Source organism: Pagrus major, chromosome 11 (genome assembly GCF_040436345.1).
Source record: "Pagrus major chromosome 11, Pma_NU_1.0".
Lineage (NCBI taxonomy): Eukaryota > Metazoa > Chordata > Actinopteri > Spariformes > Sparidae > Pagrus > Pagrus major.
Genome location: NC_133225.1, coordinates 30353896 through 30366835, shown reverse-complemented (window position 1 = coordinate 30366835; position 12940 = coordinate 30353896). Strand labels below are relative to the sequence as shown.

The following is a 12940-nucleotide window of genomic DNA, read 5'->3' as shown; positions in this document are numbered from 1 at the left end:
CTACTCTGGATCTATATATAGACACCATCAACACTGGAGGCTAATTCCCATGACCTGCAGATGAAGGTATTCTAAAGTTACCTGTGGTCAGTACAATAAAAACAAATTAGGGTCACTATTTGAGTGGGGGAAATGTGTGTAACACATAAAAAGGGGAGAGAAACAGTAAGATAAGTTGGGGTGGTTAACACTGTTGCCCCGATGTGACCTTATTGCATCATCAAACGTTAAAATAACTTAGATTTTTCCATCAACTGATCTCGTGTTTGTGCAGATAATGATTGATGTTGATGATGATGTCTTATGGGTGTACGGTTATGACTTAGCAGACTGCATTTTGTCTCCTGCCTTAAGTGTATATTGGTTTCTTTTAACAATTAACACTGCACTTTTATAAAAAAAACACTGGGCCAAAAGACAAAGTGCGAGCACGACAGACTTGAGAGCGTTTTCTTTGAGACAGTCTTTGCCCAACCTGAACCAAGTGGTTTAGCTGCCCTAGCCATGACTCAGGTTTAGGGTTTTTTTTTTTTTTTGTTGTTTGGTTTAGGAGTTTTGTTTTGCCTTACCAGGTAAGGCAAAACAAAACGTAACAGCAAAAAATTTCACATAAAGAAATGTAAAGTTGCAAAATAAAGACATTGAGAAGTTTCAACCTTTCCGTGGTTTGCAGAAAAATACATTGCCAGCATTTCTTTGGTTTATTCTAGGGGTTGTTTTGAGGGCCAGTGTGTGTTTTTTTCACCTCAGGGCACTGAAGGAGTGTCACCCTGTTGCTGGATTGAGAAGTGTGAACTTTCAGGACAAACACTGAACACAACTATTTAGGTCACTTAAAGGAACTTGGGGCAGGATCAAGAAATAAGACTCAATAGTGACACGACGGTCGTTAGGGTAACAGCAGCCATCAGCCAAGCCGGCGAGGGAGCGCGCATAAACTCTTCACAGCAGTGCAGCTGATGCCTTATCCCCTACACACATGAAACAGCCGGCTCGCTGTGTGTAGCGACACACAAGCGCGGCAGTTTACCGTTACGGTTGATGCAGTCTGAAAGGCACAGGCGAAAGCAAAGACGGCATATTGGGGGACAGAAATATTGTCTCTGATACGGGATTGCTGTGTGTTAGCGGCTAATGTTGCTACACAGACACAAACAAACCGTTAGCCTGTGGCTACATCCAGCTGCTAACATCACCTCCCGGATAACAGGTTGGGCTTTCGGTCCCATATATAAAGGGACATATTTCTAACTATTCGGTTTCAGACTAAAGGACCGTGGAAAATGCGCAGTCTGTAACTATTCAGTGTTACACAGCGGTGGACTAAGTTACATGTTTGCAGCTAACGCTACTTTGCACGTTAGGTCACTCCGAGTCCTCGTGATCTCATATGATTTTCAAATCAAGCTCTAAACATGACCTGTAATGTTTTCTTACCTGGTTACTAGGAAATGAGCCATGTCAGCGTCTGTTTTCAGTCCCAATTCAAGCTGAAGCTGCCTCCATGAGTCGAACACATATCCGATGTTTATTCGGGTGCCAGCCCGGCTTTGGTCGTAATTTTGTTTCGACTCACGACATGCCGCTGATAAAACCTTCGTTTTCTTCTTAGTATGACTTTTTAGTTGACTTTGTGTGGTGGTGGGTCGTTTGCTGGCCGTAGCAGAATCCATTACTACCCAAACACTAGTTGGGGTCCACCGCGCTTGTCTTCTTCCCGTATCCAAGGACACGCATTCAGCGTCATCGGACGTCACGTCCGCAGGACTGCGCGGGAATTTCGGACCACGAATTGCAGTACATTATGCAGCACACAGCCTATTCAAGGCAATGGAGAGATACGTGGGTGGGCTCATTCTTTTTGGTTTTGAATGCTTCATCACCCATTAGCATTAAAAAACTTAAAATGCATGTTTATTTTTTCACAGATCCTGCCCCAAGTTCCTTTAAATAGCTGACCTACATTTCAGGGGAAATGTATTGCTGAGTGTGCTTCAGTAAATCAATATTGTGGCATTTAATGAACATTCTTTAGTTTTAGAAGAAAAGTAGCTTTTTTGTTTTCCAAATAGTTCAGGAAACCTTATCTGAGAAGTGTACAAAATTCTCTCTAAATAACATTGACGATATCATACCATAACCGTTCAAAAGATAAAATATGCTGCAGTACTTTCTCTCCTGTAACTTTATAGTTTTCATATTTGTCTTTCATCTTTGTAATTAGACTAGAATCTCGGCTCTGTACAGCTTCTCTGTAGTCTTGTCACTGTCCATCAACAGCTCTTGGCTAACGCCTGGATATAGCCATTGAAGCACCTGATGAGACGCGGTTAGGGTTGAAAAAGCCTGTTGAGAGATAAGAGTTGGCTTCACAGGTGTGTGTGTGTACGGGGAACACACAGACCAATCATCACCTTGGTGCTGTGTGCGCTTGGCTTCTGGTGCTTTAATCATATCTTGCTGTCTGGATGAGCATCAGTTAGTTACAGGAGAGGGCGAGTCAAAATTCATAATAAACCTTCTTGTTGACAGAAACCAAATAGAGCTATTATCTGTTAAAGTAACTGTTTTTGTCTTCTACAGCATGTATATTTCTGTAAATCACCTCTGTCCTGTGTTCTCCTTTGAGAAAAAAAAAAAAAAATCCAGGCCCTAAAGGGTTAGATTCATATTTCATATAGGTTTTGCATTAGCCAACATTGATGGAATACCATTAGATATCTGTTTGTGTTGAAAGAGACCTTATATCCATACAGCCAATCAAATTTTGCATAAAGCAGTAATGTTACCATTGTCTCAAAGGCAGTGCTGATGGTCACCCTGGGCCAGTCATTTTATGTTGATATGTTCGTGTTCTTTACATTCGAAATGTCACTTGACTTTCCATTGGCAACAGGGTCAGTAGATAATGACTTAACTTTGGCTGCTGTCATCCCAGTCACTGACGCAAATGAAAATAAAAACATATAAAAAAGTCATGACGCACCATGTTTCTCTGAAAAGGTGTTTTTGTAAATGCATTACATTTTCCTATGACTGTTATTTGTTGGAATTGAGGGTGGTCTTTGTTTTATTTCATATGCAATTTTTATTTTTTTTTTTTAGATGAAAGTGAATTGTTAACTGTGTAAAAACGCTTGTCAGTAGATTATAGGGAGCCAGCACATTTAGAGACCCATTCACCAAAAGCACAAACAACCATAATGACCTACTCTCTGATTGTAGTCATTCTTTGAAAATTGACCACACTGTTTGAATTCATTCGTCTTTTAAAACAGAACCTTTGGCAGCCCTCCATGCTTTAAATGCCAACACGTGTAAGCTACAAATCAGCAAGGTACGTTTAAGCTGCTCTTAAATCACTCAAAGAAAAGAATCCAAGCTGATTTTCGGCATCAGATAAAGGAAAGACTGTCTAGGGCAGGTACAGAAATAGATATGAGGTCATGTGTAAAATAGGGAGAATCAAAGAGGGACCTCGTGTTTATTTTCATGCATGCATTTTTTAGATGGTAATCCTCTAGACTTTGAACTTACATCTGCTTGTCTGCAGCTTGATCTTATTTATTTATCACCTGAGAGTGAGGCTGCAGATGTTGAATCAGTTTGTCCTCTCAGGTCAAGTTGAATGAGCAGATCAAAGCTGTAAGGTTCATTGTCTCTGACACGCTTCACAGTCCCTCAACAGTTACTTTAAGAAGTGACAACAGATTATGAGAGCAGGATACAGCTCATGCACCTCCTCAGTCAAAACAATGAAGTACACTTAAGCTATTTAAATTCTATCCAATATTCAATTCAGTGAAAACAAAAAAAAACAAGATAAGCTCAGCGGGCAAGAATGGAAGAGAAAGTGCAGCCAAAATTTCCCCAATACCAACATGCAAGTTGACTGGACTAATTAAACACCTTTTTGTTCCGAAACCCATTTCAGGTAATGGAAGTCTGACTCATAAACACAGACCTCTCTGTATTAATTCAGTCTGTCATCCACCTGGCCTTTTTTTTGGTTAAGAATGGTGTCAATATCAAAAATATGGTTATTATGATAATTATTTATTTTATATATTCAAAAAACACTTTGAAAAATGCCTGAACAGACCTTGCTGTGTTTTTGAGCTGGTTTCTGTATTCATGGATGGACGGCAATCCTGTTTAAAGCAACTGAGGTCAGAAAAGGTCTAAATCACACAGTAGGAGGAGAATCTGCCAGAGGACTGTTCAGACAGCTGATCCCTGTGGATCTGTGGCGCCTCTAACTGTTGCTCAGCAGCAGATGCTGTATAAAAAGTCAGTTGTTTTTAAGCGGATGTGCAAATTCTATTCATTTTAATGCTGTTATTATCTTTGGTCATGATATATATTATTTACACATAATGGTGTCAGTCCTTAAAAAGTGTGGATACTTTGCTCTGTCATGTCTGACATGCACACTCAACTATAGAACATGCAGAAACACCAAATACTCCCTCACAGCTTGAACACATTTCACCACAGTATACAGTGTGAGCTGTGTCCCATTTCCATAATGCAAACTATTCCTGTGCAGGTTTTGAGTAGACATGTCACAAAATGTAGTACTCAAAAAAGTAAGCAATATGCAGTTAACACTTGATGTGTGTTCTGTTGACAGACACAGTTGTAATACCACACATAAATGAATGAACTACTCCCAGCCACGAATGTCAAAGATGAAACCTTCCCCATCATCCTCTCTTCTCTCTGCACCGCCCACCCTACAGGACCCTAAACAACCGCAAGTTCTCACTCAAAACTGCTTATACCCCGGAGCAATCTCTGAACCGAAAACAGTGGCCCTACCACCCCTACACCACCATCAAAACACTTGATGACACCACAGTTCAAAACAGTAAATTCAGTATGTATTACAGTGTGTTGAGGATGGTGGTGAGACAAGCCCAGGAAAGTATTAAACCTTTGGAAAAAAACCTTTTTTTTTGTCCTAATGCAGTTTAATTGGCATTCATTTTCTACAGTCATGGATTAAACACTTATGCCGTGCTTTTCCACCACGACTGGGCTATCTGCTTGAATGTGTGTTTTAAATCAATGACGCTCTTGTCTCGATCCCTGCAGTACTATCGAAGAATCACCGCTAACAAAGTGGCTCTGCTAATTCAGTTACAAACACATTTAATTTGTTATAACTTCTTCAGAATAAAAGCCCCCTGTTATTTAGTCATTTAAAAGCTTTTATTATGACGCAGCATCACAGGAAACATTGTGTTTTCAGCAGCAGTAACTAAACATGACTCCTGAGACAGCTGAAAGTGAATATATAATAATATATAATATATTACATTATGTCCCATTACTGCAAAGAAGAAAAGTACGAGTTATTCTTAGTTTTAAAAAGCAGATATAATAAACAGTAAAGGGTTAGTATGTCGTATTAAACTGGAACACAAAGAGGCTTTTATTGAGGGGCACCAATCTAACGTGCTGTACGCTGTATGTTGAGGGAAAATGGATCCAACCAATGAAAACAAATTACAACACTTTCCCCAAAAATACCTCCCTGAATGCATCAACAAGCGCAGACTGAAGACGTTATCCATGCCTGGACTTTTCACTCAGTTTGTTTGTTTTTTTCCATGCACACACTCAGTTGCTTGAGTCGCCCCATCAGTGAAAACACCTTTTGTTTTGGTTACAACTGCTGTAACCCCCCCCCCCCCCCCCCCCCCCCCCCCCAATATCCTCCCTCTCTGCCTCCCTCTCTCTGCTCTCTCTCCCTATGCATGGTGATTGGTCAGTTTTCTGTCATCGTGCACTCTGGAGCTATAAAACCAGTGCTGGGGGTGGAGACACCAGCAGCCTTCTGTCTCATACTGGAGAACACCGACTGTTATAGGAACTCTCACAGTGTTACCTCCCTGTCATCATTTGCAACAACAGCACTGACTTTGGATCTTTAACACTCCACCATGTGTAAAGGACTTGCAACACTTCCTGCAACATGCTTGAAAAGGTAAGTGAGGTGCATGAACGTGTTCTTATATTCCTGATAAAATGACAGTAAATGTAGCTTTTAAATATCTGAAACTGTGAATGCTTCAGAGATTTATCTTTAACAAATTAAAACCAGTACATGACTTAAACAGCACTTAAAGATAAGAAAAGGACAAACCATTTTTTTTACCTCTTGATTACATAAAACCGTCTTCATACAAAGTGAGTCTTTGTGTGGATATTACCACTGTAAACAAACTGAAATGCATTCCGCTCACTGTCCTCCACAGTGCCAAAGACATCAAGCACAAAATAAGCTTCTTACTCCAGAAGCCAGAACCCCAAGCAGCAGATCAGAAGCTGATGAAAGTGAACACGACTGCTGCTGCCGCTGCTGCTGCTGCTGCAAAGAGGTCAGAGGAACTAAAATCTGTGTCTTTGCACTTTGTTGATTCTTTCATGTTTGTTTGTTTGTTCATGTTTGTGTTTATTCTTCATTTCGGGGAGATTTTATTGACAGATTGTGATAAAATACACTCGTTCTCCATTCATGTTTCTTAAGGAAAGTTCTGTTGCATTAGAAGGAATTCATTAATTGCATTCCCATCAGGACAAGCTCTGCACAGGGAAATACATACTGTGTTAGCAAGCACAAGGAGGATACATTTCAGTCAAACATTGATGAATTCTGCTTTATGCTGCATGTGGTCCGTTTAATCAGTGGCATCAGTTAATGATTGTAGGCAGGGACTTTAATATTTTGAGTTTGAGGACAATTTTTATTGACCAAACTACCTTTTATACACATCGAGTCCAAAACACATGGCTTTTATCCTGAGGAGACATTTGATGATCAGAATGATGGGTAACACTTACTATAACCATCATTAATAAATGGTAAATTTATAGTTAAACTTTAGTTGGTTGTTTCACTGTGAAATTCTTCATAAACCATTAATTCAGCACTCACTCGTTGTAAAGTTGCAACTTTTGCTGTAATATTTAGTAAATGGTGAATAAATACTGTGCAGTTCATCCATAAACTTTTGGATGCCCACTGATGTTTACAAACCTTTACAATCGCTTACTTAATGGTTAATAAAGCATTGTGTTGTTTATTTACAGTCAAATAACGACTAATTCAAGTGTAATTAAATACCATAAACTTACCATTTATCAATGATGTTATTATAAAGTGTCACTGAATGATAAAGGTGATGGATGAGTTGACGTGCATGAGTGTGCATTGACTTATTTGGTTAAAGAACATTTTATTTAATGGGAAATACATATATACTGACTTCCTGCTTGACTTTTTGCTTGCTTTGTTTTGTTTTGGAAGCCCTTCTCCCATCATGTGTTCATGTTAACATGGAGAAAAATGTCTAAAGCCTTCATGGTTGATGTTACACTGACATACACTGTAATGACTGTTTCTGTTACAGTATACACTTTGAAACTGAATCACACTGGCTGAGGAACACATTGTGTCTTATTTTATGTCTTATTCTGGCCTTTACGACCCACCCTGAGGCTGTGTTCCCTCAGAAAGGCAATTAGTGCTCTTTATGAGCAGGTGAGCAATGACCATGCTCACCCTGACCTTTCCCTTTCAGGAACATGCAGCCCATTCAGACAGAGTTATAGAAAATCAATAATCATTCATTTTTCCTGCTATTATCGCACAGCAACAATATCTCATTCCATTCACAGCACAAAGACGAGTGATTAAGATGAATATAGATTAGTCTTTTCTAATCTTTATAGCTACTGATTATTTTTGGCTGTTGTTTCTGAGGTGGTGAAATTGTTGAAGGAGCATTACTGTACTGTAGGTTTTGCTGGGTAAATGCCAGATAATGAATGCTGGTAGGAAGAGATTTGCTGCGATTATTGATCCGGTGATTATTACTGATCGGTTTAGAGTTCCCCTAGGTTTTATTGTATGGAAACCTTATTTCAAATCTTTTTTTATTTGTTTGAGTTGGATGACAGGGAGCCAGCAATCAAGGAAATACTGCTCCAACAATGACTTTATTAAACCTTATTGATATATGTTGATAAAGGTTCTCAGTCTTATTGATATACACAATAGAAATGTATTTATAAAGATTTCCATTGGATTACTTGCACATCGGGATAAAAATAATAAAGCTCTAAATGAAACCATACTTAATACACCCTAAACACAAATTTTGTGAGTCTGAAGTGTAATTTACATGGAAATAGTAGCATGAAGATTCCAGCTTGGAAAGTCTCTGCAACTTCATTAAAAACCTGTCTGCGCTTATGTTTCAGGGTGCCTACTGCAGCTGAGGTGGGGAAATGGAAGGAATCGTTCAGCCACATGATGAGCAGTGAAAGTAAGTGTTATATTACTGTTTCACACATAAGAATAGTTCAACCTCAACTGGAACTAGACTAGCAAGCTTTAAATCCAAAGAACTTTGCCTGACACTAATAAGCCTGACACCAGCAGTCAGGCGGATGCTCCACTCATTAGTTTTCCGGCAGAATCTCTCTCAGGGTTTATGAAAAGAATCTTTAAAATAAACATCACTATTCTCCTGTGACATAATGCTGCTGTGATCATGGGAATATTACCAGACAAGACCCTGACCTTCACATTCCTCGCTAATGATTGCCAGTAAAGTTTTGGCAATCTCATAAATGATTCTTTATTCTTCACTTTGTCACAAAATTAGAGATAACAGGAAGAAAGAAAGAAAGTGCAGAAGATGTGTTGACCTCACAGTGCAGTTTACTAGCATCACCCTGCTCTGATCCTCTGACACTTTAATTCTGTCTTCATGATGTTAAAGGAAGGTCTCTGAGGCGTTCTCATGCTCTGCGCTTGTGCTACGTGTCTCGAGGCACTCCTCAGCAGCCCCTCAGGGCTTGCTGACCACTGTCGAGTGTGTATATGTATGTCTGTGTGCACACAAGCCCGCTGAGAATTACACTGTGTGAGTGCATGGACACAAAGGGGAGCAATAGCCTCGAGGGAACCAGCGGAGTTCTGACCTGCTCTGTTCCATGACCTCATCCGCTGACCCTCAAACATAAGCATCCTCCTTCTTCCTTTCCGACATCATCCGTCAGCTTTCATTGGTTGATCGTATTTTGTTTATCTCATCGTGGCCTCAGCGGGGTCCTCCAGCTGTCCTCTTAGACATGCAGGATTTTGGAGCAGTAGTGATGAAGACGATTATCAATTTGACAAAAATGTATCCTCTTAAAGGGCTCAGGTGTGCACTTTCCTCTTTTGTTTACTGGCTTTGGTTATTGGAAAACCAGCCCAATCGCCAATAACCGTGAATGAAATGTTGGCAAACCACGGATACGTTAAGTTTGCACGAGATGGCTGCCAAGCGAGAGACCACTGATTTTGGCTACCGTTGGGACGTTTTCCAGCCGTGTTTATGGCAACATAACCAGGCATTCTCAGCCAAAACATGATCTCTTGCTCACCCTAACCAAGTGGTTTTTGTGCCCAAACCTTACCAGACCCTCAGCACAGTGTTGTTACAATTTAAAATTGAACATTTAAATGGAAAGTAACTAAAATTGAAACATAAAGAATTGTAAAGTTTGAACACATCACACATATTGGGCTGCAGAGAATCCCTGTCATGTGTCTCCAAAAAGACAACAAAAATGTAATAACTCAGTATAATTACACTGCTTTTTTTTAAGTGACTTTTTCATCCATTACGCACTCAAAACAATCATCTATTACCAGAAACTCTGAAGAAATTTAACTCCAGTTGCGAGAGGAGAAGTCCTGCCAAAACTTGGCCCACGGAGAAACATCCTGAATTGCGGCTTAATGCAGCATTTTTTTTCATGTTGTCTTGCTGTCATTATACTAATGTCTCAAAATAAATGTGTCAATTTATTTAATTGGTGACTGTTTTCTGGCAAAATTGGGATGGTATTCAAACACACATATTGCTTTCAGATCGGACCAAGGTAGTTAGCAGCATTTTGGCTAGCTTTCGGTTGGACTGGTGTCACTGATTCAAAACAAGTCTGGCAACAAAATTTGACAGATTTGATTTACAAGGCTGTAGTTTTATATTCTTTAAAAGGAGAATACAAAATGTATTACACTTCATTACAGTCACAAACTTCTACACCTGCACTCGTGGGTCTATAAGGTGCACTGGATATTAAAGACAAACATATTTTTTCTGTCTGTCTCAGCGGGTCGTATGGTCTTCACCAGCTTCCTTAAGTCAGAATTCAGCGAGGAGAACATGGACTTCTGGGTTGCCTGTGAAGACTACAAGAAGACTTCACCTTCTAAGCGGTCGACCCAAGCCAAGCAGATCTACCAGCAGTATGTGGAGGCAGATGCTCCTCATGAGGTAATGACTTTTATCTGAAACAGATGATAACGCTGGTGATGTAACACCCTCAGAGAGTTGAAAATGTAGAAGACAAAATAAGCCAGAAATGAATTTAAAGAAGCCAAGGACAAAAAGGGAAAAGGATAAAATGTTGACTTTGGGTCAAAGCCTGAAAAACACCTTAAAGGCATGATTGTAAAATCTTATTAATGCAACTGCACATTCTCCTCCAATGACGTGAACACTTGAAGCTGATAGCGTCTGCACAGCTATGAATACTGCACTGTCCTGATTAGAGGCTGAAACTCGAGAGTTTTATCATTATCCAGGGAGCTGGATACTTTGCATGGATGAGGGGAATTTGGCTTTCTACTCAGTTCTTTCTTTTGGGTTGACTCTTAATGAAAAAATGAAAATAAAATAAACTGAGGATAAAAATTTGGGTGTATTTTGTCCCTATATTTCTCAGAGCTTTGTGCTTTGCCTTGTGACAGTGTTTTTCTCATTATTACCCTTGTTGTTTTTGCTATATTTTTTCTTTTTGAAACTTGTGAATTGTCATTGTTTTTTTCCTTCTGCCGTTCCTGTTGCCAGACTTCAACAATAATAATAAAAAGGTTTTTTTTAGATGTTAGAGGAGAAATTTAAGTTCAGATTTTGCTTTTCTGAATTATGTTTCCCTTCTAGTTTATATGTTTAATCTTTGACCTCAAGGGGACTTACTTGGTTAAAAAAAAAAGAATAATGAAAAAAAAAAGAATAACCCTAACCCTTAACCTTTTCTTTTATTTCATTTGGTGTAATTTTAGGTAAACTTAGACGCAGTGACTAGAGAGGAAACGAAGCAGAATGTCGAGAACGCTTGCCCGTCTTGTTTCGGCGAGGCTCAGAAGATGATCTACACCTTGATGGAGAAAGACTCCTACAGGCGCTTTCTAAACTCCAAAGTGATGCAGAAACTGTGTCAGAACGCCACTGCTCAGGAGAAGAAAAACTGTGACTGTGCTGAGAACAGGCAGGCGTTAACAGGAGGCGCATAAACAGCAAGCGAACAGGAAAGAAAGACTAGAAGAAGGTGCCAAAGACTGAAAATGTATTAGTTGGTAGATACTGGTATGTGGTGACTTAAAGGGTAATGTGACATGTGGTGAAGACTTTAACAGGAAGTTAAAGTATAAAAAAAGACATGAAGACTTTGGTGATCATTAAGGGTTTGGAGTTGCTTCTGTATGTCCACTTGTGGATATAACAGAGAAAGATCTGAATATTTTCCTGTACTGCATTCATCATCAGCTCTCATGTATTTAATATTTTAAGATGAGTGTATAAATAAGGATTAAATTAATGTTTAAACATGTATTATGAAGATCAGCTTTTGCTTCTGGTTTCATTGCAAGAACATAACCTGTTCTCCGAGTCATGGCCAGGTTACATTGATAGTCATAACAGAACACAACCTAAAGCTACCTGCAGCCAACAGACTCTCCTTCAAACAACCCTACTGCACATGGAGCAGTGTGGAGGATTTGTTTGAGTAAAAACATGTAAAGTTCTTATATCTATAAAGTAATGTATCAAGATCTTCATAAGAATGACAAAACTTAACTGTAATTGATGAGAACACACACAAAAATCAAATTATTATAAAAGTAAAGCATTAAAACATTAGTGTTAGTGTGGGTTATGTTTTTGGTATGACATTGAATGAGACATCATCTGTTCCTGTGCTGTGCAGTGAGTTTTGGTGGTCACAGTCTTTTGTTTGACCCAGAATGGTTACTGTGTTACATATTGACTTGAGCACATACATCTAGAGTGACTCACACACCAGCTTTACATTTAACACACGTTCTATCACATGTTCATACAACAGATGGATGATATCGATGTCGAACTTGGTAACCATGGTAACAACTGCCTGTACTATTTAGACAAGATCTCTGCACCGTGCTAACGTTGTCGTTGTGTACTCCTCACAGGAATTGGAAGCATGCTTTAATATCGCAGTATTGATTATCTGTTGCATGTCATATAGTAACCAGACAGCAGGAGAAAAGGTCACACTGTGACCTGATTTTAAAGAGTTTGTAACTGTATTCAGATGTTTATATCTGTCAAATGTTGTGCAGAGTAATTAATGGTGTGTTCACTTTGATTGTATGTATTTATGTCGCCTTGCATATTAAAGTGTTTTCTCAAAATATACACTGTGATGGACAGAAAACTATATACTGTATGTAGACATTTATTAAATGATGTCATTGTCTTATTTATATCATATCTGTAACTATTCAACAAATAAAGATGTGTTGGATAATCAGAGTTTGAGTCTGCAGCCAGTCTAGCAGTTGTTGCTGCTTCTTGTCTAAAGCCCTGTTTGCAAGGGAGTAGTATTACTTGGGTAACTCTTTCACTCACCTGCAGCGATCACCTGTGCAGATCTGCCATGTCTGTAATTTGTAAAGTACAATTCCACCCAACCCACCATATTTTGCCAAAGTCAGAGGTCCTGTATTATTACTCGTCCTGTGCAAATCAACATCTCAGTAATTTCAGGTTGTGTTTTGATTAACATTGGGCGACTGTACATCAGGTGGTAGAGCAGGTCGTCCAGC

At 39.3% G+C, this 12940-nt stretch overlaps 1 protein-coding gene across 1 annotated transcript; it reads left to right on the top strand.

Annotated features, from left to right (window-relative positions):
• rgs4 (regulator of G protein signaling 4) lies at nucleotides 1–12645 on the top strand. The gene is made up of 6 exons (XM_073476519.1): nucleotides 1–66; nucleotides 5778–5992; nucleotides 6264–6386; nucleotides 8272–8336; nucleotides 10180–10343; nucleotides 11135–12645. Exons 2-6 carry the CDS (start codon nucleotides 5949–5951, stop codon nucleotides 11363–11365), a joined length of 627 nt encoding a protein of 208 aa, XP_073332620.1. The 5' UTR covers nucleotides 1–66; nucleotides 5778–5948; the 3' UTR covers nucleotides 11366–12645.
• Nucleotides 12646–12940: the final 295 nt, after the last annotated feature.